This window comes from Eumetopias jubatus, unplaced genomic scaffold (genome assembly GCF_037043125.1).
Source record: "Eumetopias jubatus isolate StellerSeaLion01/CBP00866 unplaced genomic scaffold, mEumJub1_p1.0 scaffold_17, whole genome shotgun sequence".
In the NCBI taxonomy this organism is placed as follows: domain Eukaryota; kingdom Metazoa; phylum Chordata; class Mammalia; order Carnivora; family Otariidae; genus Eumetopias; species Eumetopias jubatus.
The window spans coordinates 67,534,303-67,560,710 of NW_028274823.1; the positions used below are offsets into that span (position 1 = coordinate 67,534,303).

The window sequence follows — 26,408 nt, forward strand, 5'->3', positions numbered from 1 at the left end:
ACTGGACTAAAATCAAGGCGTGACAGAGCTGCCTTCCATTCTGGAGGCCATAGAGGAGAATCTATTCCCTTGCCTTGTCCAGTGTCTAGAGGCCACCTTGACTTCTTCGCTGTTGGACCCTTCTTCCATCTTTAAAGCCAGCAATGGCAGGATGAGTCCTTCTCATATGGTATCACTCTGACCTCTCTGCCTCCACTTGCCATTTTAAAGGACCCCTGTGAGGACATTGAGCCCACCCAGGTATCCCAGGATAGCCTCCTTATTTTAAGTTAGTTGATTAGCAACCTGAATTTCATCTCTTTCCTTAATTCCAATTTGTCATGTAGTATGGGCACAGGTTCTTGGATTTGGGACAAGGCCATCTTTTTTTTTTTTTTTTTTTTTTTTTTTTTTTGGTGGGGAGGGCATGATTCTGCCCATGCTGGTCTCCTCTTGTTGATGAGAATTGGTTGTTTGCATTCGTATGGATGACAATTCAGTGAACGCCTTCAAACATCAATCTCTGTGTATCTCTGGTTGATCCATGGATCACCTTTCTGTAAATGGAATATTTCAAAGTGATTGTTTTAATATGTTTGACAGAAATTATCGAATTACTGAAATCTCTAGTCTTGAGCAGTAGGAGAACAGAAGGCAAGTTTAAGCTTAGAGCCAAAGAGAAATTTTCAGAACTGGGAGGAGACCAATTTGTTCCTTTGTTGCATTCCTTCTCCAGTGTAAGGTTCTGTCTCTCATTAAAGCTTTATTACATTCCCTGTGCCTTCTGGCACATGTCATACATGTTTATTGGCATATATTTGCTAGATAAATGAGTAAGGAAATGAGTATACACCCTTATCATACACACACATTCATGCACACACACACTTCACTGTTAAACTCCTTCTTTTCCCTTGTTTCCTTCCCAGTATTAAATATCAGTAGGTACTCTGTTTGAATTACTAACCATGGTTAATTTTGCAGCATTTTGGATGTTGACAGTTGTTTGGGTTTAACTGTAATACTGCGTCAATATCACTGAAATGGGGAGCATTTATTTGCATGAAAAGCATTGAAGATGTATTTGGATGGTTTTAACTGTTCTGTCTTACTAATTTTGAAGGCTAAATATGTGTCCTGTGTACTCTCTCTTTCTGCTTCTTCCTCTCCCCCTTCTAATACAAAAACAGTTTATTACAAAGTCTTCACATATTTATGTAAATACCAGTTGCCAGGAACAGTGAATGAAACCTAGAGTTACTTTGAAATGGGCAGAATAAACTGTTACATTAAAATATAGTCCCCCAGTCTCTTGTCCATGGAGCCATATGTGTTTCAGAATTAAGGTTTTTGGGGGTGGACAGAGGTATATCCATTTCCTAGGCTGTCATAACAAAGTGCCAACAGAAATTTATTTTCTCACAGTTCTAGAGGCTGAAAGTCTGAAACCAAGGTGTTGCAAGGCTGTGCTCCCAGAGAAGCCTGCAGGGGAGGGTCCTGCCCTGCCTCTGCCGGCTTCTGGAAGCTCCTGGGGGTTCCAGGCCGCCGTCCTCGGCTGCAGCTGCTGTGTTTCAGTCACTGCCTCTGCAGTCACATGGCACATCCTTGTTCTTCTGTCTCTGTATTTTCCCTTCTTATAAGGACACCAGTCATATTGGATTAGGGCCCGTCCTAACGACCTCCTCTGAATCTGATTATATCTGCAAAGACCCTATATGCAAATAAGGTTGCATTCACAGGTTTTTGGAAAAGGGACTTCAACTCCTCTTTGTGGGTGGGGGGGGCAGTTCAACTCCTGATGGGGTGGGGTATGGAAAGGCAGTGCTGTGCACATGCCACATGTAACACCTCCAGATAGGTTGGAACAGCACACCATCAGCAAACACATCGGCAGGACATGTGATCAGTCACACGAGGTGTGATGATAAAGCCGCACACTACCTCGTGTCATTTTAGATCAGGCTTTGCCACCCAGCGGATGCAGTTCAGGCTGCTTGGCTTCCTGCCCAATGGTTGCAGCTTTTGTTTTGCTGTCTTTTGGATTTTGGAGTCCTGTTTAAAAGGTGGAGGACCTGCGCTGGGTTTTCACCTTAATTCCTAACAGCAGGTTAGTGAGCTTTCTTGGAAGTTCTGTCAGGGGAAAGTTACTCCTTGTGTACTACTTAAGTGTTATCCTCTTGGACCAGATGAAATAGACTCAGGCCTGGGCACCAAGGAGGTAATGTAGTTTGACCACTGTATCTTCATGTGCAACCAGAACAGAAATTTTATGTTGAACAGTAAACCCTTGCTAGAAGTTAAACCATCTCTCTCTCCCTCACAGAAAAACAGAGAACCTTCATACAGTTGGCTTCTACACTGACTTTCGTGGAAGCCAACTCCTCTGAAGAGGGGACAGGCTTGACAATGCTTTGATTAAACTGGAAGACTGGCTTTGTGATTTGGGGAGTTGATGTATGAAGGTTCTCTGTGAACCAGTTTTGTCAAATGTACAGGCATAGAGTCTAGAAGGGATGGATAACAGTGTTAGCAGTGTTTTTCCTAATAGACTACTTATTTTCTTTGGTTTTCTACTCTTTTGTAATCTGTTCCCCCCCCCTCCCCCCCGGCCTTTCTCTCCTCTAAGTCCCTTGATCCAGAGGCTTTGGGGAGAGAATTGTATTCCCTTATATTTAATCAGAGTCCTATGCTCTTTTGCTGCTAATTGTCCACTGAGTTTAGAGGATACTTCCTAAGAGTTGCTGTACAAAGCAGGGTAAGATCCCCGCTACCTCCGAGGGCAGCAGCAGGAAGATGCGGGAAGAGCACTGAATGGGGAATAGCGATATTTGGGTTCTCATTCGTACTTCTCACTGACTAGCCATCTTCCTTGTCCACAGTGACCAAAGGTTTTCCTTAGAGTTCTTCTGGAGAATGTAACTGATTTTCTCAGTTGCTGTGTCGTAAGGGACTTTCGATCATCTCACGTTTTATAGAGAAAGAAATGTAGGCTTAGGGTAGAAGGAAGCTTGCCAAGGTTAAATAGGCGTGCACAGCACAGCCAGGACCAGAGGCAGGTCTCCCGAGTGCAAGCACACTGTCCTTTCCTCTGCTGCAGCCTCACCAGGCCGGTCAGAACCCCTGGGCCCCACACCCCGGAGCTGACCTGCTGTGTCAGGAGAAGGGCCTGGCATGGGTAGTTTAACTTTTTTTCTTTTTTAATGAATATTAGGTGATGCTAATGTAATCTTGATATTGGGCTTGTAGGCAAGGCAGTCCCTCCCGGGTCTGTGTGTGTGTGTGTGTGTCTACACATACCAGTGCAAAGTGAACGTTCATATTTACAAAACTTAGTTTTTCGAATGCACAAGGCAGTGTTCTCAGCTCTGTGGATGTTGTGTGACTCCAGAGGCACTATTAACATTTCTTAGGTGCAGTTCTATTAATTTTTCAAATATTTACAATGAATTATATGCATGATATTTATATGCATTTTATGATAAACTTATAATTTTTTAATTTATTAGATGAATGCATTTTATATATCCTTATTAAATAAAACTTTACTCATGGGATCATAATAGACATACTCTTGCTTTTGCCACTTTAATTTACTGTATCTTTGGGGAGCTTTTAATTTCTAAACTTAGACCTGACTTTCCTCTCATACTGATGAGTTTTCATCTCTGGAATTGTACTAAGGCAGAAGCTAAACTGCTAAAAGGGAGACCCAAAACATGGTGGCTCCGAGTCTCTCACTGTCCCTCACCAGCCCCGAGCTCTGTGATGTTCACTGGCCTGGGGTCTTGCGGATCACTGCTCCACCATCTTGCGGGGGCTTAGCCTGCCTCTGTGCCTCATAACCGCCAGCTCTGATTCCAGCCTGTGGGAAGGAACGTGGGTGAGGATGTTTCCTTTTTAAAGATGCTGCTGCTTCCTTCCATTCATCTCTTCTAGACCAGACAGTGGTCTCAGGGCGCACCTCGCTGACAGGGAGGCAGGAAAACGCAGTCTGGCTGGGTGGTCATGGGTCCAAGTAGAGCGTGAGGCGGTCCTGTTGTGGAAAGGAGGAGGAGAAAGTTCAGGCTGGGGGTCAGTTGCTTTCCTTGGCTACCCAGAGCATGATGTGGCAGTGGTGATAGGAGGGTGATAAGAATGGAAGTCAGAGCTGCCAAGTACAAGGGCTATGCTGTGGTATCGCCAGCATCGATGGAAGCTGACCTGGGATGGGAAAGGCTGTGACGGATCTGGAATTACTGGACTAGCTATGCCAAGGGCAGTGACAGTACCTTACTCATTGTTCTATCACAAGAACCTGACACAGTGCTTTGGCCATCAGCTAACCAGCAGAGTGAAGGGAGAAAGGCTCAGAGATTAAGAGAAGGCTTTTCCATCATCTTAGAGCGTGCCCATGTATCCAGTATTTGAGGGCTTGCCAGATGCCAGGCACGGTTCTAGACTCCGGAGCTGCAGCGGCCATCAGCAGACCTGCTCTGCTTCATAACCCCACATTCTGGTGAGGAGTGATAGGGAGAGAAGTGAAAAGAAAAAAGCATTCAAGGGACAATGGATACTGTTGATGGAAGGAAAGCCATATAATGGGATGGGTGACTGAGGGCTGACTTCAGGTTTGGTGGCAAGGGCAGCCTGTTTGAGGAGATGTGCAATGACAGGTAACCAGCCGCCCATGTGGCAGAGGGTCCAGCTAGTGCCCAAGTCCCACACAGGAATCATGAGCTCGGCATGTGTAGGAGTAGATGTGCTGGTGTAGCTGGAGCGCCGGGAGCGTGGCGGGGAGAGGCGGGCGGGGACTGCGTCACGGGGCGCCGTGAGCGTGGGAGGGAGAGGCGGGCGGGGACTGCGTCACGGGGCGCCGTGAGCGTGGCGGGGAGAGGCCGGTGGGGACTTGGTTACAGAGGGTTGGTAGATTACAGGAAGGAATCACCATTTATGAGTATCATGGGAAGGCGCTGGAGGACTTGATGTAGGGCAATGAAGTGGTCAGTTTTCTGCCTCTAAAGTCACTTTGGATGCAGAATGGAGCATAGATGAAGATTATATGAGAGCAAGAGAGGAAGAATCTGCAGGGCTGGCTCAGTGGCTGTTGTCAGCTGGATAAAAGATGGTGGTGGCTGGAACAGAGGCAAGGAGAAGAATAGAAAGAAACATTCTAGATCTATTTCAGTTAGAAACAAGGTGTTCCGATGGATTGAATTGGGCACAAGGCAGTGAGGGAAAGAAAAACCAGGGTTTACTCAAGATGTGTTTGATGTTGATTATGTTTGAGGTTCCTTCATGATCTCCGGTTGAAGGTGGTAAGTAGGTAGTTCGTTAAGAGTCTGGAGATCTGGGGAGATTTTTCTGGCTAAGTAGTTTCATGGCCCTCTTAGGTTGCACTTAAATTCAGAGTTTGGTTATAGCTTATACTACTACACTGAAATCATTACGGTGTGGTGGGTGTGATGTGTGCTTCTTTCCGTGGCTCCCATGGTTTTTGAAAGCTAGATGAAAGGCCATTCTTTTTAGATACAGGGTGAGTCCAGGGTCACCAAGACCAAACCCCAGGTTTGATGATTTGCTGGGAGAACTCCCAAAACTCAGTATATAGTCATGATCATGGCTAAGATTTATTACAGCCGGACGCTACAAAGCAAAGTGAGCACAGAGCAAAGGTACTCAGAGTGAAGTCCGGAGGAAGGCATGAGCTTGTAAGTTTGCTCCCAGTAGTCCTACATGTACTTACTTTCCCCCAGCAACAGATGTGACAACACATGTGAAATATTGTCTATCAGGGAAGCTTACTAGAGACTCAGCACCCATGCTTTCACTGGGACTGATCACATAGGCACCTTCTGCTTAGTGTATCCCCAAATTCCAGATACCCAAAGGAAAGCAGGAGTTCATCACAAACCATAACCTTTGTAAAGTTTTAACACAATGAGCCCCTTTAATCTGGGTGGTGGGAGCCCTTCCCAATTCAAGTTCCCGGTCACCAGTTAAGGGCTAAGCTTTGTAAGCAGGCTTTCAGAGGATAGTGGTTAGACCAGCTATACATTAGCTCTTTTATACACATAGAGAGTGTGACTTTTCTTATCCTACAGTTTCCTAATAGACTTGACTCCAAAGTCCTCACTGGCCTGCTTGTGGCTGACCTGCTCCCATGGTTCCTTTTACCTGTCTCCCCTCATCCCGACAGATACACCTTTATTCACTCTGCAAGGGCCGGGGAGGAGAGCATGTGGAATAGAGCTAACTTACCAGAGCGTGCTGTCAGTGTGCCTGGGAATAACAGTGTGGGTACCATCAGGAAATTGGTAGCAGTAGCAAAAAGTGGTTCTTGGGTGGTTAAAGATTACCTGTCAGTCACCCATCATTTAGTTACTTTGTTTGGGAAAGGAAATTACAGGGTATCTCCTCCCAAAGATGAGCTGCTTTGTGATGCTCAGGCCAGGTGCAACAGCATATGTTGGCTTTAAGAGTGAGCTAGGGGGTTTTGCTGCTTTCTGGAGCATTATGCTATATCCCTTGCTCTAGGGGAAGACATAGTGGAACAGTGGAGTAGGCAGTAAAAAGACTAGGAGCTTTGGAGCCAGTCCACGGTTTAGGTTTGAATTGTAGCCCTGATACTTAGTAGCTGGAATCCTTGGGCAAATTGTTTGACCTCTTTCAGCTCTTATTTTTATGTGGGGCTGAAAAGTGTGAAGCCCATGTATTGATCAAATGAGATGTATGGAAGGGTCTCTTACAGTGCCAGGGATATAATCGATCTGTAAATATGGGCTGCCATTATCATATAGTATAGAAATGGAGTGCATAGAGTTAATGACTCATTTACAAATATACATATGTATACATGTATATAATAAGTTTGTATATTTGTGTACATTTATACTCATTCAGCACTTGTTGGACTGCTTGTGTGCTGGGCCATTTCTTCTGTTACTGTAGTGGATAAAATACTTATCTTTTTCTTCTGTGCAGCTTAATCTCATTTTAAATCCCTTGATTGTTCAGGCTATTTTATGCAGCCAAGATCACTCCAAGGCCAACGGCTAAGTGTATAGATTAATGATGTTACTTTTGTTTAATTGCTAGGAGGATTATATACCCCTTCAGGCAGGGACAGTGTCAGTGGTATTGTATTCACTGCCATAGCTGTACAGTGCTTGCCATGTATGAGAGTCTCTGTCATGTATTGAATTACATTTTAAAAATCTAATCACTGTAGTTGCTGCTTCTACTTGTCAGCCGTTCTGGTTGGGAACTTATTATTGAGGGGGAAGCCTATATTGAAGAGGGATGCCTCCTGGGAGGAGTGCTGAGGCTCACCCCTGCCCATGTCAGATATGTGGAGACATGGTTCATAATGCAGGGTTCCTGATGAGTTAGGCGCATGGTGAATGATGCATTATCTGGAACAATAATAGTTTGCAGTCAGCTCTACCTCTGGGGTGAAGATTACCACCAGTGAGCTTATTCTTTGCTCGAATGTTTGTTTTGTTGTTTTTAATTTTCTTCATGATGCCTCTGTTGTTGCGAATGTACCTTCTGGGAGGAAGGATTCCTGTCTTTCTGCCTGGAATTGACCTGCCTTTTCCACTGGGGTCACTGTACCACAGCTCCCCCTATTGACCCTTTGGAGTAGGACGTGCTTGCTGGATTCCTTTGCTCTGCACAGTTGGCAACTGAGTAGTAATGCTCATTTTCCAAGCTTGTCGAGCTGTAGAGATTTCATATTCCTGTTCTGCGGGTCTCAGTTACTGCCCCAGCACCAAATTTGGAAACCTCGAGGTGTTTGGGGATAGGTAGAGGTATAGAGGGTGTGGCATTAGTGGTTTTCTTGTGAAAAAATGATAGAGGCCTCAGTGTGTGTGTGTGTGTGTTTTAAGATTTTTATTTTTTAAGTAATCAGTGCACCCAATGTTGGGCTTGAATTTATAACCCAAGATCAAGAGTCACATGGCCTACCGACAGAGCCTGCCAGGTGCCCCTAGAGGCCTCTGTTTTAAGAGCACATCTTCCAAGAGCCATGGGTAACTTTCCCCATGGCTTCTGAGCCAAGATATACCCTGGAGGCAGTAATATCATCAAGGTGAAGAAGATGATGGGTTGAGGTTAATGAGTGATGGGAATCACAAACAGAACACTGATGTGCTCATTTCTCTCTTTGTGTCTCTAGTCTATCCAGTTTATGATAGTTGTTCTTACAGATGTGTGTGCCTTGAGACTCATAGGCACAGTTTTTGTCTGATCTCTTTTTATATATTGCTGACAGATCTGAGGAGATTACCCATCATGATCTTGCTGGACTAGTTCCTGTGTTTATAATTGGGAAAATGTGTTGTTATTCCACTGTGAGACTACATCCTCTAGTGCTGTCAACAAGCAAGGAAGTGAGTTTTAGCAATAGGAATTGATCATGGTACGATCCAGAAAAAAAAAAAAAAGCATCTCACCATACTTAATATGGTCATTGACAATGCAGGTGGACCTCCTACTAATACCGACCTAAAGTACTAACCAAATTCTAGAGTTGCTTCTCTCCCATGCTGACCATTTATAGAAAAACCTTGAGAGATTTTAGGAAATTTTTGTCTTCAAAAGAAGAGAAGAAACTTTGAAAAAGGGAAGTATCTTGATTGAATAGTATTTTACTGCTTCTCTCATTAAGAGATGAAAACTTTTCATACTCCCTTGATCTTGGATCAAACTGGCTCAACTGAACTTCCAGCTCAATCAGCAACATGAGTGAGCTCAGTGAAACCAGTCAAGGCAATGCTTATAGAATGATGACATAATATATTTTTGTTTATGAGCATTACATTTTGGGATGGTTTAGTTACATAACAATAGATAACTGATAGAATGAAGATACTCAGCCAGGGATCCTATTATATCCTCCTGTCCTCATAAGAAATCATCAGGGTTGGGGAAAACAGTCTTTCACATTTTAGTATAATTTAGGTCAGTCTGATTGCTTCTCAATTGTCAGTTGAAAGGGCTGCTAGCTGCTCACAGCTTTGTTTTATAAGGAAAGGGGGGTAGCTGATTTGGGGGCGTAATTCATTTTGGGGAAGGATTGTTGGGAATTATGCTATACTGGGGTAGGGCCTTTAGAGCACTTTGAATGTACTTGTAATCTGGTAAGTGTACCAAGAGGAGATAAATAATTCTGTGAGGGAAAATGAGAAAATACCAAAGAAACTTGTGAAAACTGTGCCTTGAATTGGCTCCATACTTAAAGAGGAGGAAAGAAAACCTCTCTCCTCCTTGTATAGGATGTTTTTGCTTTTATTATTTTTAAAGTAATCTCTGCACCCAACGTGGGGCTCGAACTCACAACCCTGAGATCAAGAGTCCTACGCTCTTCCAACTGAGCCAGCCTGGTGTCCCTAATTTTTTTGTAACTTTTGGTTGACTACAGACATTGTATGTCGAAGGCTGAGATAAATAATATTTATACCCAGAAATGAGCATGTCTCTTCTGTTGGGCCATCAATTGTGATGAGATTGAGTCAATCTAATCATTAATTGAACTGCATTTGACTTTTGTTGGTGGTTGTATTTCCGTCATTGTACCATAAGCTTCAAATTCCTCCAGTACTGTGTACATGGAGTGGGGCCTGTGGTACCCCATTTTCCTCATGTTCTTGCTCTGCTTCTCAGCTTTAGAAGTGCTCGAATGCCTGGGCTACAATAATCTTCATGCCTTTGCACCTTTCTGAGCCTAGACCACTGGGGTGGTTTCTCATTGCTAGGCTCCTTGTAGAGGAAGGGGTGGTTCTCCGTTCCTCTGGTCTAGTCTTGGGTTTGTGTGCCTGGGCCATAGAGACACAGTGTTCTCAGCACAGCTTTTCCGTAGCCAGTCTCTGACTTGAATCTGATGTGGGTCTTCAGGACAGAGTTTCCTGCCCTTTCCCCAGAGGCAGTGGATCTTTGCTTGAGTCCTGGGGGGGGAGGACTCCCCGCCCTCCAACCCCCTCACCACCCCCCCCCCCGTCCACTATTGGCCGGGGCCCTGGGGACTGAAGGGTCTGTTGTATCTCCCAGAGTGGCTTAAGCCCCCTACCCCCCCCTTTAAATTGAGATCCAATTCATATACTATAACATTCACTCTTTTAAAATGTACAATTCAGTCGTTTTTAGTAAAGTCACATAACCATCTCCACTGTTTAATTACAGAGCATTTTTGTCACCCCAAAAAGAAAGCTCATATTTTTTAGTGGTCATTTCTTATTTCCCCCCACATTCAGCCCTAGCCAACCACTAATGTACTTTCTGTCCCTTTGGATTTGCCTAATTTGGACATTTCATGTAAATGGAATCATATATTCTGTGGCCTTTTTTGTCTGGTTTCTTTTACTAAGAAGGATATTTTCAAGGTTCATCCATGTCGTACGGTCAGGACTTTATTTTTTTTAATAGGTGTACCATGTTTTGTCTATCTGTTGATCTGTTTATGGGCATTTGGGTTCTTCCCATTTTTTGGCTATAATGATAATGCTTCTTGGAACATTTGTATACAAGTTTTTGCATGAAGAAAGATTTTCGGTGTCCTTGAGTATATACGCAGGAGTGGTTTGAGTCATATGGTGACTTGAGGTTTAACTTTGACAGTCATCCAGACTGTTTTGCAAAGTGGTGGTAGCATTCTGCATTCCTACCAGCAGTGTATGAGGGAATAGCTCTAGGCTTATGGTAAGTCTCTTTCCGTGGTAGGGTAGGTTTCTTCCTCATATTCTTCCTCGGAAGGTCTGCCTCTTGTTGGCCCTTGTGCTTTAACACAGATTTTAGATCAGCTCGTCAGGTTTCTCAAAAAACCCTGTTGATATTTTGATTAAATTGCATTGAATTCATGGATGGTTTGGGGAAGAATTGACATCTCTACAGCAGTAAATTTTGTAGGTCTATTCATGTATTTTTCTTTATTGAATATATTTCAGTCCAGACTTACTTTCTTCATTGAGATCTTTGGCTGATCTATTCTTAGGTGCCTTAAAATTTTCATGACTATATTAAATAATATCTTTTTGAAATGTGTTCTGTTTATGGTTGGTACATACAAGATGCCATGGTCTTTGTCTTTCTTCTAATTTTTTGAATTTTCAGGAGAGTTTTATGTTTTTGTTTTTGTTAAGATTTATTTATTTGAGAGAGAGAGCATGGGAGCAGGGGGGAAGGGCAGAGGCAGAAGGGGAGAGAGAATCTTCAAGCAAACTCCCCGCTGAGCGCCGAGCCCAGTGCAGGACCGCATCCCAGGACCCTGAGATCGTGATCTGAGCCGAAATCAAGAGTCGGCTGCTTAACTGACTGAGCCACCCATGCCACCGTGTTTTATAGTTTTTAAATAATGCTGCCAAAAAAGATAGTTTAGTTTTTTCTTTGCCAGTCGTCATACTTTGAATTTTTGTCTGTTTATTTTTCTGTGCTTGAGAGAACTTCCTAAAAATGTGTTTTGTTATACAATCTGTTAAGACAGATATTAATATAACCCTGTATCCCCCAGTTTGGGGGTTGGGTTATTGTTTGTGTGGTGTATCTTTTTTTCATCTCTGTACTTAAAATTCTTATATCTAGTATCTTTTAGGTGTTGTCCCCCCCCCCCCCCCCCCCCCGTCTCACAATCTGTCTAGGTTAGCCTACTTGTGTTTATTATGATTACGGATGTAGTCTTCTTTCTACCATCTTTTTCTCCCTCTCTTTTCGTTTTTTCTGCTGGTTTAGAAGTTCTCCGTTTCTATTCGTTTACTAGTTATCCTTGAAATTTTACTGTGCACATTTAAAAGCAATATGTTAGATCTTTACTTTAGGAAATATGAGGACCAAATCTCACCATCCCCTTTGAGTGACACTGTTACTTTTCAGTATTTTAGTGCTAGTTCAGTACTTTTGTTTCTGAATGATCTAGCTCAGCCGATAGCTCAGAAAAGAAAAGAACTGATGAGTCCTGGCGTCCTGCTGTGGCCATCTACTCCACGCAGGTAGTCCCAAGGGGGCTGGACAAATCAAGAGCACAGCCCCTGGCTGGGTTTGCCAACACTGTTGCCAGATAAACTTGTTGCAAGAGAAGCCAGTAACTCAAGAGGGGTTTGGAAAAGAGAAAGGGAGAAATTTATTTTGGGTGCTGGCAGCCTGGGGAGGCGGCAGCCTCAGCAAGCCTTAGCAACTGACCTCCCACAAGGTAGGCCCCTGGAGTTTTACAGGAGAGGTTTTGAGGGGTCCTGCAAGAGACCAGGCAGGGGGCACGTGGTCATGGGTAGGGTTGGTATGTGTGCAGCCCATGATCATGGGCAAGGAAGGGGATTTGGTGGGGTGTGGTCTTCTAGGCATACACTTCTGGTCTGGCGGTTGGAATGTTCTGGTCACTACAGAACATCTCCAGTGCCTCTAGAAAGTGCGGTAAGAAATAAGCACAGTGGGTTATGCTTAGAGCATGAGTTAAACAGGCTTGTCTCTTTCCGGTTTTAACTATTGGGGTCCGTAGCAAGACTTTCATCTCACAGACTAATGTTATCTTTGTTGAGATTATCCTTCATTTTTACTGGTTTGTTTGCTCATCATTTCTTTGTGCATTGTAGACAATTCTTCTGGGATAAGTACATCCTGTAGAAGAAGCCTTCTTAGTGTAGGTCCATTGGTGATAAACTCAGTTTGGGTTTATATTAGAAATGTGGGGTTTGTTTCTTTCTTGACAGACAGTTATTCTTGATATCCTAGTATAGTTCGCCAGTTGTTTTGTCTTAGCATTTCGAGAATATTCCGTTGTCTCCTTTCCCTATTGATGTTGAGAAGTGATTGTCAGTCTGCTTGTTTCTTTATGGATCATCTGTCTTTTCTTTAGACTGTTTTTAAGATTTTTGTCTTAATGTTGTACAGGTGGATTAAAATGTGACTAGGCACCAGTTCTGGTGCTTTCTCTATCTATAGATTCACGTCTTTCATTAGTTCAGGGAAATTCTCAGATGGTATTTCTGAGATATACCATCTGAAGCCATCATCTCTTCAAATATTTTCTCCTCCTTAATTTTTAGTGAGATAGATGTGTGTCAGATTTTTCATTTCCTTACTGTATTTATTGATATCCTCCCCATTTCCCATTTTCTGGTTTCTTTGTGCTACATTCTGGATTAATTTTTATGTCTTTCAGTGTTTGCTATTCAGCTGTGTCAAATTTGCTATTGAAATACAAAATGCAAAATGAATTTAAACATTTATTTCAAGAAGTTCTGTTTTTTTTCAAACCTGCCTGATCTCTTCTCTTGCTGCTCATTCACCATATTTTCTTTGTAATGTTCCAGATAAAATTATTTTATAGTTTATGAGAACTTGAATATCTGAAGCCTTTGCTGATCATGAGGGTAGGGTAGTTAGTGTGTATGTGTGGAGTTGTGAATAGATCGTTTCTGTTAATGTATTCATAGTGCATTGTGTCCTTGATGTGTGGTTTCTCTTTGGGAACTCAGCCTAGGGTCCTTCCACTTTCGATATAAACATTCCATTTTGGTATTTCGCTTAACCGTTTGTTGTTGGACATCTTTTCATGACGGTAAGTGCAAAACCATATTTTTTTTTGGTAGTTCCACTATGTTTTTCTATGGATGTGCCATAATTATGTCCATTTCAACTTTTCGTTAAATGAAGGGGGAGACTCCATAAGACTTTACTGTTTTCTTATTAATCCTCCTGTACATGCTTCTCCCCAGGCCTTTTGGCAACTGTCTTTTGAGTGCTTCTTTATGCAAGATTCTATGCTAAGCTCTTTCTGTGAATTATATGAATTTATCTTCACACCAACCCAGAAGGAGGTGCCGTTATTTTCACTTTACAGAGGAGAAAGCGGTGGTCCAGAGAGGTCACATGGCTCATCTGGGGTCACTCATCTGGAGGTGGGCATCTTGTAAATGAGGCAGTCTGACACCAGAGTGGTGAGGACTGGTCTTGCACTGAAGCTGGTCTGAGAGGCACAGCAGGTTGATGAAACTCGGTAGCTGTTGGAGTCCTTCTTAACCTCGAGATTCTCTGAGCTCTTCTTGTCCTTCAAGTCACCCTTTCTAGCTGTTTCTCTCTTGCCCTGCAGTCCTGCAGATGGCCTGGGCATAGCATCTGGGGTAGAATAGCACAGTCGCAAGAGCCAACAATGATTCTGCTCTGATCCCTGTGTACTCAGTGATTTGCTGGCAGTACTGGAATGGAATAAATTAGTGTTTGAATTTACTGATTATTAATTGTTTTTACTATAAGCCTAGGTAGTGTGCAGTATGTGGAGGAAACAACAAAATAATCTAGTGCTTCCACAGACGAAATGGAAAATTCTAATTCTCACACATGTAATTGAACTCATCTCTCTAGTTCTTCTAATCGAAGAGATGAAGGTACTTAATGGACTTATCTTCTGTGTCACCTGCCACCCACCCCTGCGGTACTGGTACTTAAGTGTTAAACAGACCATGTAGGGCCATGGCAGGACAGTGGTTTGTGTTGATAAACCCTGGTTCGACTGATATTCAGGGGAATCCTCTAAGAGGCACCAGCCATCAGACATGAGTTCTTTTGAATGCAGCATCTCCCCGGACTGTGCTGTGGTGACCCTAGTAAAATGACAGTGGAGACCGCCCAGGGTTTTATTCACTTGCCTGGCTTTGTGTTGGGTGGTTCCTGCTATTGTAACAATTTGATGCTATTTCAAACTGAGATGTTATGATCATCAAAGTATGGATTGTGAGTGACTAGGCAACAGAATAGTGAATTTAAATAATATATTCAAATAGATTCCTAAATTTAAATAATTAAAATAATAAATAGAGGCTGCCTGGACTCTTAAGCATTAGAGCTTCAAGGTAATCTTACCTTTATGACTTTTTGTCATTAAAACAAGTCAGCAATCAACTTAAAAGTAATTTCTAAAAACAAATGCTATCGCTTCTCGGCCTTTTGGCTAAGATCAAGTGTAGTATCTATTCTTACCAGTTTAAAAACAAATGCTAATGTGTTATCTTGGTAGTCACTCGTATCTTCTGTTGATTCTATCCTTCACCTATGGTTGCTCTCAAATAGTGCCTGCTTTGGAAAACTGTTCTTTTTCTTACGCTTGGCGGATCGTGAATTGCATCATCCTACATGACTTTGGTTTTGGCGCTTGGATTTTTCTCCGGCAGCAGTGAATGCTGTTGTTGAGAGCTTTTGAATTCTCCTTTCTCCACCCACCCTTGACCTCCACACTGCCACGGTAAAGAACAAAAACCCTAAACAATCACACTGGACTCTCCTATCAAATTTGTGCCCTGGTCATCATAGCAGTGGGTCAGAACGAGCTGTGTTTTCCTTTCACAGAAAATTGTGCTCAGTCAGAGTATGGTTGCCTAAATATGTGGTGACTCAGGAGAAAATAATTCTTCTAAGGATTTTGTTGGTGTTCATTTTTGCCAGAGTACTTGGTAAATTTCTCCTGGCCTGCCCCCTCCCCTATTTCTTTACTGTTTCCCTTTTTTTGTAATGTTGGATTTTTGATAGGATGGGGAAAGAGAGTGATGGAGATGCTTTCTGTTCTAGTCCTCGTATTTACAGACCTCAGATGATTATTGCTAGGGGAATAAGAGTCGCTCAATTTCTAAACACAGCATCTAGAGCAATATTGAACATGCAGCTATAATTACAGACATTTAAAATTTTTTCCCCAGATTGTCCCAGTCTTCAACTCTACAGACATAGGCAGAACACAAAGAAAAGCGTTCCTCCTTCAAAGCATTCCTAATTTTTTGTTCACATTTTCTCTTTGAGAGTTTATGGAGTTAGAGGTGAACCGTGATTCATTTATTTAGCTTTGGAAATACAATTTTATTTTTGAATTTGGATGTCTTTAGGTATGCTGAAATTTTCAAGCATTTCAGATGAAAAGGGAAGTAGGTTGATAAAACTGATGAGATTTGAGATGGTATCTTGTTTTATCTCCCTCTGCCCCCGCTTTTCTGACGGCCAATGCTGGCAAATGGTGCCAGGGCCTTGCTGATTTGCTCCTAGGCCGCTGTCTACCAGGCTCTTGTCTTCTTTGGAGGAATAAATTGGAAGGATCATTTGCTTACAGCTTAAATAAAAGGCTTGTTCTGGAGTTAGGGGGAGAAAGAGCCAGGCCTCACACTGACATTGGGTGGATGAGGCGCCTGGCATGGGAGGCGGCTGGGGGGGCGTGGTGGATGCCGACTGCTTTGTGTGGCGCTCGGCTCAGCCTCTGACCATCAGGTTTACCCCTGCTTGTCAGTCCACTCTGTCTGATCTTTTAAAAAATTTTCTCTGACGCTCTATTGGATACAACATCTTGTCTTTTGTCCTCGTTTATGTGTTAATTCCTACGGTGATTTGTGACCGGTTAGAAAAAGAGTGGACTTGGTTTTACATTTTCGGGGACCTGGAATTTTGTCCTACCAGTGGTTTTCCACTGGGTGTCAGATGCTGCAGGAGGCAGAATAACAAACAGCCCCGGGTTCGGTCAAAAACACGGCAAAAACTTAGCTGAAGGAGGCCTTTGATGGAGTCTGTTTGAGGGCCTGTCCACCCCTCACGAAGTTAGGCTTTGACAAGCCTCCACAGAGTAGTTCTGCATGTTATTCAGGGGTCCTGAGAGCAGCATTTTCCATTAATGGGCTTTGCCTAGAATTAAGTGGCTATTCTGAAATCGTGAATAATTTTGTTAGGGAAAGCCTCAGCCTCTCACAACCAGCAATGTGTCACTTACTTGGGAAGGCACTTTAGAGCAGATCTAGTGCTCTTCAACATCTCCCCGCCCCCCATCCTTTTAAAATTTTGCTGCTTTCTCTGGGAAGAATTGCAAAGGAAACCAGGTGCTTCGTGAAATCTAGACCCTGCTAATTATCAGAGTGCTTTTTCTTAATCGAGATATAATTCACATTCAGTAAAATCTACCCTTTTAAAGTGTACACCTCATTGATTTTTAGTATATTCACAAGGTTGTGTAAACCGTTAGCACTAATTTCAGAACATTTTCATCTCCCCAGAAAGAAATCCTGCACTCATTAGCAGTCATTCCCCATCTCCCACGCAACCCCCTCCCCCAGCCCCTGGCAAACAAATCTACTTTTTATCGCAGAGTTCTGTTTTATATTACACTGAAATCTGTTGTCCCTGTAACTTAATAGTTAGATGAAGGGGGAGGTAGGGTGGAAGCTCCATGAACAAACACTTAGGGCTTATCCCTTACTTCCAGCTTCTTACTTCCAGGCCCCAGTGCAAAGGGGAGGGTGGTCTGCTAAGCCTGAGTCTGGCTTTCTTACTGCTTGTGATCAGATACACCATTTGTCTAAAATACTGAGCGTGTGGCCACACGTTAAGAAGTTGAGTCTGACCTGATAACGAAAATAATTTATGGCGAACACCCTTTTGAATAATTAAGTGTAGAATCACTAGCATTATAGCCCCTCTCTACCTTTCTGTTCTGTAACTTTTAGGATAATCAGAAATCAAATCATGTAGGACATTGTCAGTCAAAAGCAGAAAAACAAGTAGCTTGAACAGATTGCGGGCTTGGATATATGCGTCAAGTGTGCCTCTGTAAATACTTTGGATTCCTGCCTATTGCACTAGTACTGACACCTGGATGGATGTGAGTTTTAAAGAGGAGTGGGGAGTCATTTCAAGGGGGGAGGGGAAGCAGCAGTCCTCAGCAGATTTTCTGGACCTTGGTGGAGAGCACTAGGAAGGGGTAACAAAATCCCAGGTGTGAGGGAGCCACCTGGAACCTAGGAACCTCTCCCTGGGTGCTCTTGGATGGAAAGAAGCATTTATTAGCTGAGATGTGTTCTTAGATGCTCAGTTCTCCTGACCTATCCCAGGTAGTTTCTTCAAGAACTCTAGAGCTGGACCTTCTCCCAAAGTTTCCACTTTTTGTGTAGCTCTGTTTTTCAGTTGAAGTACTCTGTGTGGCTCTCTTTTGTAGAACTACTTGACAGGCAGTTCTGGGGACTAGGGTGCTTCCTTTTGGCCACAGAGATGGGGAGCACAGAGGACAGTCTCCCCAGAAACTGTGGCTGTTAGGGCGCGGGCACTGGGGGAGCAAGTGAATACATACAGAAATCTAAACGACCGGACTTGGGGGTGGTTGTCAGAGGTTTTACAATAAAAGGTGGTAATTATTTCGTGCTGGTGCCCTTTTGTCCCCTGCCCTCTGGCTTTCTTATTATTGTAAGTGACAGGTGCTGGTGGCTTGGAATTGATAGAGCTCTTTCTCTTTCGACTTAGCTGATAAAACAGGAATGCATTATTTGGGATTAATGCATCAAAATGATGTGGTTTAAAAAGTGCTTTGAGTAGACTTGAGCTCACTGGAAGCAAGTTTTCTTTTTCTGAAAAGATTAATTTCCTTCAAAGAAGGTTAGGTTTTTCTGTTTATTCTGTTAAAATATACCATGGGGGGGGGGGCTATGGAAGAATATTTTCATCTCTGTTGAATTATCCTGACACTCTTTTCTTCTGTTTTTAAAATTCAGTTATGCCTGTCCTTGGCCTCACCTCCAAAAAATTCCCGGTGGGAAATTAATAAAGTAAAAAATAAGACTCCTTTCCTCCACCCTTACTTTTCACTGGTTGGATTCCTGCTAATTCAGTAATACTTTCTAGCCACTTGTATATTTCCTTACAATCACTATTCATTGAGTATGTCACCGAATCCATGTAGATCTGCATTGCTTTTAAAATTGCATATCCAAACCCTTTCAGTAACACCCTAAAGAGGTGACATGAGTTTACTTTTAAGCAAGTTGAACTTCTCTGCTTTAGTAAAACATGTTACCTAGATCTTTTAACTATAAACCTTTGAGATGTAGTGACTTGCAGAGTTACCACAAATTGATTCACATACCCCAGAATTGGACCTGCCTGCCATCTGACGAGTTCTCTGTAGTCTAGTGATTGCCTTGGGATTGATTCTAAAAACTGTAAAACAGTTTTTAATTAATGTCTTTGAAACATCACTTTAAGAAGAGGGGCCGTGCGTAGTACAGGGAGGCCCTTTGGGGGAATAGCCAGATTTGCTTTTAGGGTTGCTACTCAGTGCCTCTGGTTTATGCATCCTGGGGTGCATTGGTTCACAGTTAAAAATAGAAATCTCATTAAAATGGGTGCCCTCTCTGCAAATAAGAACTATATTTTAATAAATTTCCTGTTTCCTTAACATATTTTTTGTTGTTGTTGTTGCTCTTTTAATTTATTTTTTTTTTCCTTTTTTTAAACAGCAAGCCAGGGCTGAGCAAGAGGAAGAATTCATCAGTAACACTTTATTCAAGAAGATCCAGGCTTTGCAGAAGGAGAAAGAAACCCTTGCTGTAAATTATGAGAAAGAAGAAGAATTCCTCACTAATGAGCTCTCCAGAAAATTGATGCAGGTAAATTTATCTTTTCTCCCCTTACATCTTCCCTGCCTGTTTTCCTCTCTAGGAAGAAATTACTTTGATAGAGCACTTTGCTTGAAACATTTGCTGATGAGGTTGTAGCTAAAGTTCTTTGGAGATTAAAAATAGCAGGTAAAGATGGCAGCGATGTAATACTCAAGACTCTGGCTCTGTGACTCATCTGCTTAGGTAAGGGAAGATATTTTATGCTGTGAGCACCTTACAGAGTTGCTGATGAGCCTGAAGCCTTACCACAGGAGTAATTGCTATATGTAGTGTTTTGGAAATATGAGGATTAACACTAAATGTGGGACTTCTTTCTCCTCTTACGTTCGGTCTATAATGAATACATAAACATTTTTGCAACAGAAGTGGGTCTTTTGCACTTAAATTTGATTACATAAAGTGAAATGTCAATTTGGGGGGAAAATATATCTATGATCTGTCATTAAAATTACAGGCAATCAGGTATGTTCAGATGGGTGAGTAATATGTTACTGAACAAATATCAGACAGCTATTATAACTTAACATTAATCACTAATAGTTTATAGAAGGCACAACATAAAACATATAGGAAAGGTTTGATTTTTTTCTAATTTAGAGGTCCCCCCCCCCAAAGCTTACTAGTAAATTACAAAAGTAAAATTTGTTTTAGGGCAAATATTTTGTGGGTCACTTAATGTGAACTTAAGAATAAATGGAATATTAAGTTTTCATTATATACCACAGCTTATCCAAGATCATGAGCAGGTAAAGAATTATGCCAGGAGGACAAGTAATTCCACTTTGTCAGGTGACTAAGAGAGGTAGATGCATTCCCTTGTATCTTTCGTTTCAGGGGCATCGCTAACCACTCCATTCATTGATTTGGTTGAAGAATACATTTTAGGGAGGTTATAATAAAAGGATACTTGAGGCTTTTAAAAAACTTCCTAAATCCTTTTCTTACCTTCCAATAAAGACAGTCCTGTAAGAGAAGGCAGGAGCTCTGGGGTAGAAACTGTGGTGTTAAGACCGTACAGTGGTCCAGACAACGAGGGCCAAAGGGCCAAACAAAGAAAGATGTTTCTTTCATTCTCATTTTTTTACCTAATTACTGAATAAAGATACTGTTACTCTCTTGCACAAAGTATGATTTAGATGGTGGCTGTTGAAATGTGAAGAAGAGAGGTAGCCAGGCATTACTGTTCAGCAGAGATTTATGACAGAGTTTCTGTGTGGAAACTCTTTATGGACTTGTGTGCATTCCGATTTAGAGGAAGAAAAGGGGAGGAGGTTGTCTGACCTTTGGCTCCCTTTCACCGCGACAGCATCAGACCACTTACTCTGCATGTTGCTTCTAGAACTATAGGGATACAATTGCGGTTTGTTCTTCCAAGTTGAGTGTGTAATCAGGTGCCCTAATTTTTTTCTTTTTTTTTTAAAGATTTTATTTATTTATTTGAGAGAATGAGAGAGAGAGCATGAGAGGGGGGAGGGTCAGAGGGAGAAACAGACTCCCTGCTGAGCAGGGAGCCTGATGCGGGACTCAATCCTGGGACTCCAGGATCATGACCTGAGCCGAAGGCAGTCGCTTAACCAACTGAGCCACCCAGGCACCCCCGGTGCCCTAATTTTTAACCCTGCAAGAAATGTTTTTTGTTTTCAACTTAAATGGTTATTAGTATTTAGAGTCTTTTACCAAATAATTTATAAAGCTACCAAAACCTAGTCATGTTCCTTTTCTCTATAAAGACTCATCTTCATTGTGAGTGGTTGTGTTGTGTGTAGTTTGTTATCATAACCCACCTTTTCCCCAAAGACATTGATGTTCCTTAAAATAAGACACTAAATAAGAGTGAGAACATAAGAGCCATGTGCAGCAGAAAAGGAAGTTAGTTATGATAATACACTTGGCGTAAGAAAGCTTGAACTTAAAGTTCTGAACATTCCTATAAATAAAGCTATAACCTGGAGAAATAGAGTGTTTTTTTTTTTTTTTTCCATAATTCTTACATTTAAAAAAGTAGTTTTACTTGGTCAGGAGAAAAAATTTTTTCATATATTAAAAACTGAGGGGCATGTTGGCTCTTTCTCAAGAGATTGAAGAAGATACGAACTGAACAATGCAATAAATTGTTTTTGCTGAAAGTAGTATATAACGTGTAGCAATAGTCCCCACATGGCCAAGTCTTAGGTCTGCCCTCTGTTAAAACAAAGGATACTGTATGAAGGTATGATTCTGTTGTTGGGGGAGCTCTTGGTGAGACTGTAGCTCGTTTGTGGTCTGACTTGCACAATCTGGACGAATGAATGATCAGCACGTGTGAGACAATCTCTCACGAATCCCAGTGTGGTTCTTAGGCTATAAATATTTATATATATATATGTATACACACACCACATACACATGCATACATTGTAGCAAAATAACCATAACACAAAATTTGCCATTTCTGCCACTTTTGAGTGTATAATTCAGTGGCATTAAGTATGCTGTTGTGCAGCCATCACCACTATTCATCCCCGGAACTTCTTGAAAACCAGACTCTGTACCCATTAAGCAGTGACTCACCATCCCCCTTCCTGGTTCTTAGGCTCTTGAAAGGAGACGGATGTCGGAGAGTTTGAGGTTGACATGTTCTAGAGGTTCTGGCAGGTTCTAGAGCTATGTCTGTTCTGTGGTGTGATAGGTGATCTCTCACGTTAGACATTAGGTATCACAGCATACCATTTTGGGGTGAGTACCCCCAAAGCCCTCCTCTGGTTTTGGTCAGTTGGAGAGAGCTGGGACAAAAGTGGGGAAGAAGGCTGCCACCCTGTGGTGCCCACCTCCACCCCCCAGGCTTGCCTCAAGGACTTCAGCCAGTCCTTTGTGGAAGGCTCACATTTTCTGCCACCCAGTGTGGAAGAACGGATCTCCATCTGGAGGCTTTTTAGAGTAATTGGTACCAATAGACTTTTTCTAATGGTGTAATCACTTTAATATGGCTCTCTAAGATGGTGCTTCTAGATAGACCTTTTTTTGAAAAGCCTGCAAGAAAAACCTCATGCGAGTGTCCCTAATTGACAAATGACTGAATCGACCTGTTCACCGGGAAAGTGTTTGGTTAATGTTTTCCACCCAAAGGCCACTGAGAGGCTATTTGTAGAACAATTTTGGTTTTGTCACCACACTTTGACTGTTATCTCTCATAGTGATTGGACATGCTTTTATGTGCATTTCAAAGGAATTCTTTGGGTTTGAGACAAATAGAGATTATTGCTGTGGAGGAGACGCTTCCTTTTTCATCTGCCATGATGGAACTTGTATCTAATACCTTTATTTTTTTAAAAGATTTTATTTATTTATTTGACACAGAGAGACACAGCAAGAGAGGGAACACAATCAAGGGTGAGTGGGAGAGGGAGAAGCAGGCTTCCTGCTGAGCACGGAGCCCAATGTGGGGCTCAATCCCAGGACCCTGAGATCATGACCTGAGCTGAAGGCAGATGCTTAACGACTGAGCCACCCAGGTGCCCCTATCTAATACCTTTAAAAATGGAAGTTTATTTAAGCATGGACAGAAGGAAATCCTTTTGTCCTAACAGATCAAGTTTGGGAGATAGCTCATATATTTTCAAATATGTTAATATCACTGAAACAACACACAGAAAGCATGCTTTTTCTCTTGCTTTTGTATATATACATTGGGTAGCCAGAAAATTATACTTTCATTTTATGAAAACTTGTCTGAAAAATCTGCATCCTTTTGAGCCATGGGATTGATTATCTGATTGAGAACTGTCCTGAGAAGAACCTAGTAAGCCGGCATCAGAACTAAATTCAGCTCTGGAATGCCTCAAAGACAAGTTGTATTTAACCATAATTTATAATTAAAATTTACAAGAAATGTTTTGTAAGCAACCTCTTCATCAGTTTTTGATTTATAACACGTATATTAGGAAATACGTCTAAAAGACTGTTTTCCAAAACGTTAGTTGTAGTTATACTTGGGTGCCGAACTTATGGGTTATGTGAGAGTTCTTATATCCCTTTCCTTCTCCTTTTGTAAAAGCAACATGCATTACTTTTGTAATTAGAAATGTCTTATTTCCTAAAAAGGAAGTTTAAAAATTCTTATGCATGTTTTGTCCTTACGTTCTGAAACCTTCTGTGTCACTGGCTTTGAGAGCACAGAGTTCTTTCATAGTTGTGTCTGTCAAGGAGCTCAGTGCACTGAAGCCCACTGCGGACTTGGGCGCATTTGCAGGTGATAGAAGATTCTGGAATGCTCAGATCATTAAGAACTAGTATTATCCAAATGCTCTAATGATTAGCTTAACTGTCTTGTCAGTCTTGATATGATTTATTCCACTGGTCCTCAGTCTTAAAACTTTTTTTTTTTTTTTTTTAATAATTATGCCTAACTCCCCTGTTAACTACCAATCACCAGTGCCAACTGGAAGGCCTGACATTCCTGAGATTGATAGTGGTTTTTAGCAGTTGTGGCTTTTTTTTTTTTTTAATTTATTTGACAGAGACAGTGAGAAAGGGAACACAAGCAGGGGGAGTGGGAGAGGGAGAAGCAGACTTCCCGCCGAGCAGGGAGTCCGATGCGGGGCTCTATCCCAGGACCTTGGGATTGCGACCTGAGCCAAAGGCAGACACGTAACGACTGAGCCACCTAGGTGCCCCAGTCATGGATTTTTTTCACTTAGCTTTTATGTAAGCCTGATGCATCAAGTTTACTTCCTGCTCTTTGGGAAGTCCTGTTCTTGTCTGCAATCTTCTCTCAGCCAGTACTGCTGCCAAGAGTTAATGAATACTTTTTCTTTTTTTAAAACCCTGGAACAGGACTGAGATAAGAAGGGTACTGGGTATTACATATATCTCTGAATCTTTTTAATCTAATCCAACTTTTAAATTTTAGACCTTAAAATAACAAATAGGTTAATGATTTTGTACTTTTGATTCACATTTGAAATTGGATCTGGTCCTCGGAAAATAATGCTACTATAACTATGATAGAGATTATTATGTCCTTATGGGAGGACGTATTCTTTTTTTTAATTTTATTTTATTGTGTTATGTTAATCACCATACATTACATCATTAGTTTTTGATGTGGTGATCCACGATTCATTGTTTGCGTATAACACCCACTGCTCCATGCAGAATGTGCCCTCTTTAATACCCATCACCAGGCTAACCCATCCCCCCCCCACCCCTCCCCTCTAGAATCCTCAGTTTGTTTCTCAGAGTCCATAGTCTCTCATGGTTCGTCTCCCCCCCATTCCCCCCCTTCATTTCTCCCTTCCTACTATCTTCTTTTTTTTTTTTTAAACATATAATGTATTATTTGTTTCAGAGGTACAGATCTGTGTTTCAACAGTCTTACACAATTCACAGTACTCACCATAGTACATACCCTCCCCAATGTCTATCACCCAGCCACCCCATCCCTCCCACCCCCCCACCACTCCAGCAACCCTCGGTTTGTTTCCTGAGATTAAGAATTCCTCATATCAGTGAGGTCATATGATACATGTCTTTCTCTGATTGACTTATTTCGCTCAGCATAACACCTTCCAGTTCCATCCACGTCGTTGCAAATGGCAAGATCTCATTCCTTTTGATGGCTGCATAATATTCCATTGTGTATATATACCACTTCTTCTTTATCCATTCATCTGTCGATAGACATCTTGGCTCTTTCCATAATTTGGCTATTGTGGACATTGCTGCTATAAACATCGGGGTGCATGTACCCCTTCGGATCCCTACGTTTGTATCTTTGTGGTAAATACCCAGTAGTGCAATTGCTGGATTGTATGGTAGCTCTATTTTCAACTTTTTGAGGAACCTCCATGCTGTTTTCCAGAGGGGAGGGCATATTCTTATTGATGATTCAGAGGACTTAAGAATAAAAGTCTTCTGGATGTCTTGTTTAGTGGCATGGCTTTATTGTTACTGACTTGGTCCCTGAGGTTAGCATGCCTTCTGGAATGCATATAGTTGATGCTCCCTCACATCCGTGGAAAGATGACGGACAGAGAGGAGAGGAAGGGAGGGGAGGGCAGATACCGCTGCAGAAGCTGCCACTACCAGAGGTTGGACAGCCACACAGTGCGGGAGGACAGCATACGGCAGTAACATTCTTCCACCTCGGTTTGCACAGGAGTAAAACCGAGAGGTATAATTTGAGTGAGTCCCTGAATCTGCCTATTCATGCAGACAAAGGCATACCGCTTCATGCCCCCTTTTCTTCTCCTCCCCTCAATTCCAGAGAAGCAGTTTCTCCTTCCAGCATCATCTTAATGGATGCGGCTTTCTGGAGTGGATGCTTCCCCAACCCCAGGAGGCCTGTGGGTCTGAGTAGCAGGCATGCCCACACGCACGAGCAGTGAGCACAGCGTGTCAGCATGTGCACCGGAGTCTGAGGCTGCCTTTGACCCCGACTTTGCTAAGCCCCTAGGAGGCTTGTTTGTGCAGGCAGCAAAATCGCATGTCAGGGCAAGAAATATGGATGAAACTCTCTAGTTAATTTTAAAGGCACCTAGGCTAGGATGCCATTGCATCCCTTCAGATGAAAACTGTTCCTGCCCTCCCCATGGCAGAGGAGAAGAGACCTTGAAATATGTTCTTAAGGTGGCCAGAGCAGTTGGGCCCTCTTGGCTTTTTTCAGGGCCATTAATGCAGGTCTGAAAAATTTGCCATTACCTATAGCTTACAGAACAGTTGGGTCAGAGGGTTGTTTGTGTGTGTGTGTATTGTTTTTATTACAAATTATCTGAACTTCAGCTTTGTCTGTTCTTTGTTTCTTTTCATGGAGCAAGGAAAGGGGCTTTATACACTGTGTTCCTGATACATCTGCAAAGGGCTCCCAGGATGTTTTTAATGCATTTTAAATGATGCAGCCTCCAGAGGCCAAATGATGAGCCAGAATTTTCCTGTTTAGTAGCCTGCCAAAAATCTCTCTCCAGCACAATTTGCATTACGATTAGAAAACACAATAAACTTGATGCAGTTGTTTAGTCTTAAGAAGTCATGGAGTTTCTTTCCAAGTGTGCGTATGTGTGTTGACATTAG

The 26,408-nt window shown here is 42.2% G+C and overlaps 1 protein-coding gene and 1 non-coding gene across 2 annotated transcripts in view; both read left to right on the plus strand.

Moving 5' to 3' along the window:
• Nucleotides 1–26,408, plus strand: part of CCDC6 (coiled-coil domain containing 6) — a 119,042-nt gene that overhangs the window by 32,993 nt on the left and 59,641 nt on the right. Inside the window, exon 2 of the mRNA XM_028123989.2 lies at nucleotides 19,200–19,349. Coding sequence (XP_027979790.1) covers nucleotides 19,200–19,349 — 150 coding nt within the window. The remainder of the gene's footprint in view (nucleotides 1–19,199; nucleotides 19,350–26,408) is intronic.
• LOC114224788 (U2 spliceosomal RNA) lies at nucleotides 14,874–15,069 on the plus strand. Its single transcript, XR_003612460.1, has one exon. It is a non-coding gene; the product is annotated as a U2 spliceosomal RNA (small nuclear RNA).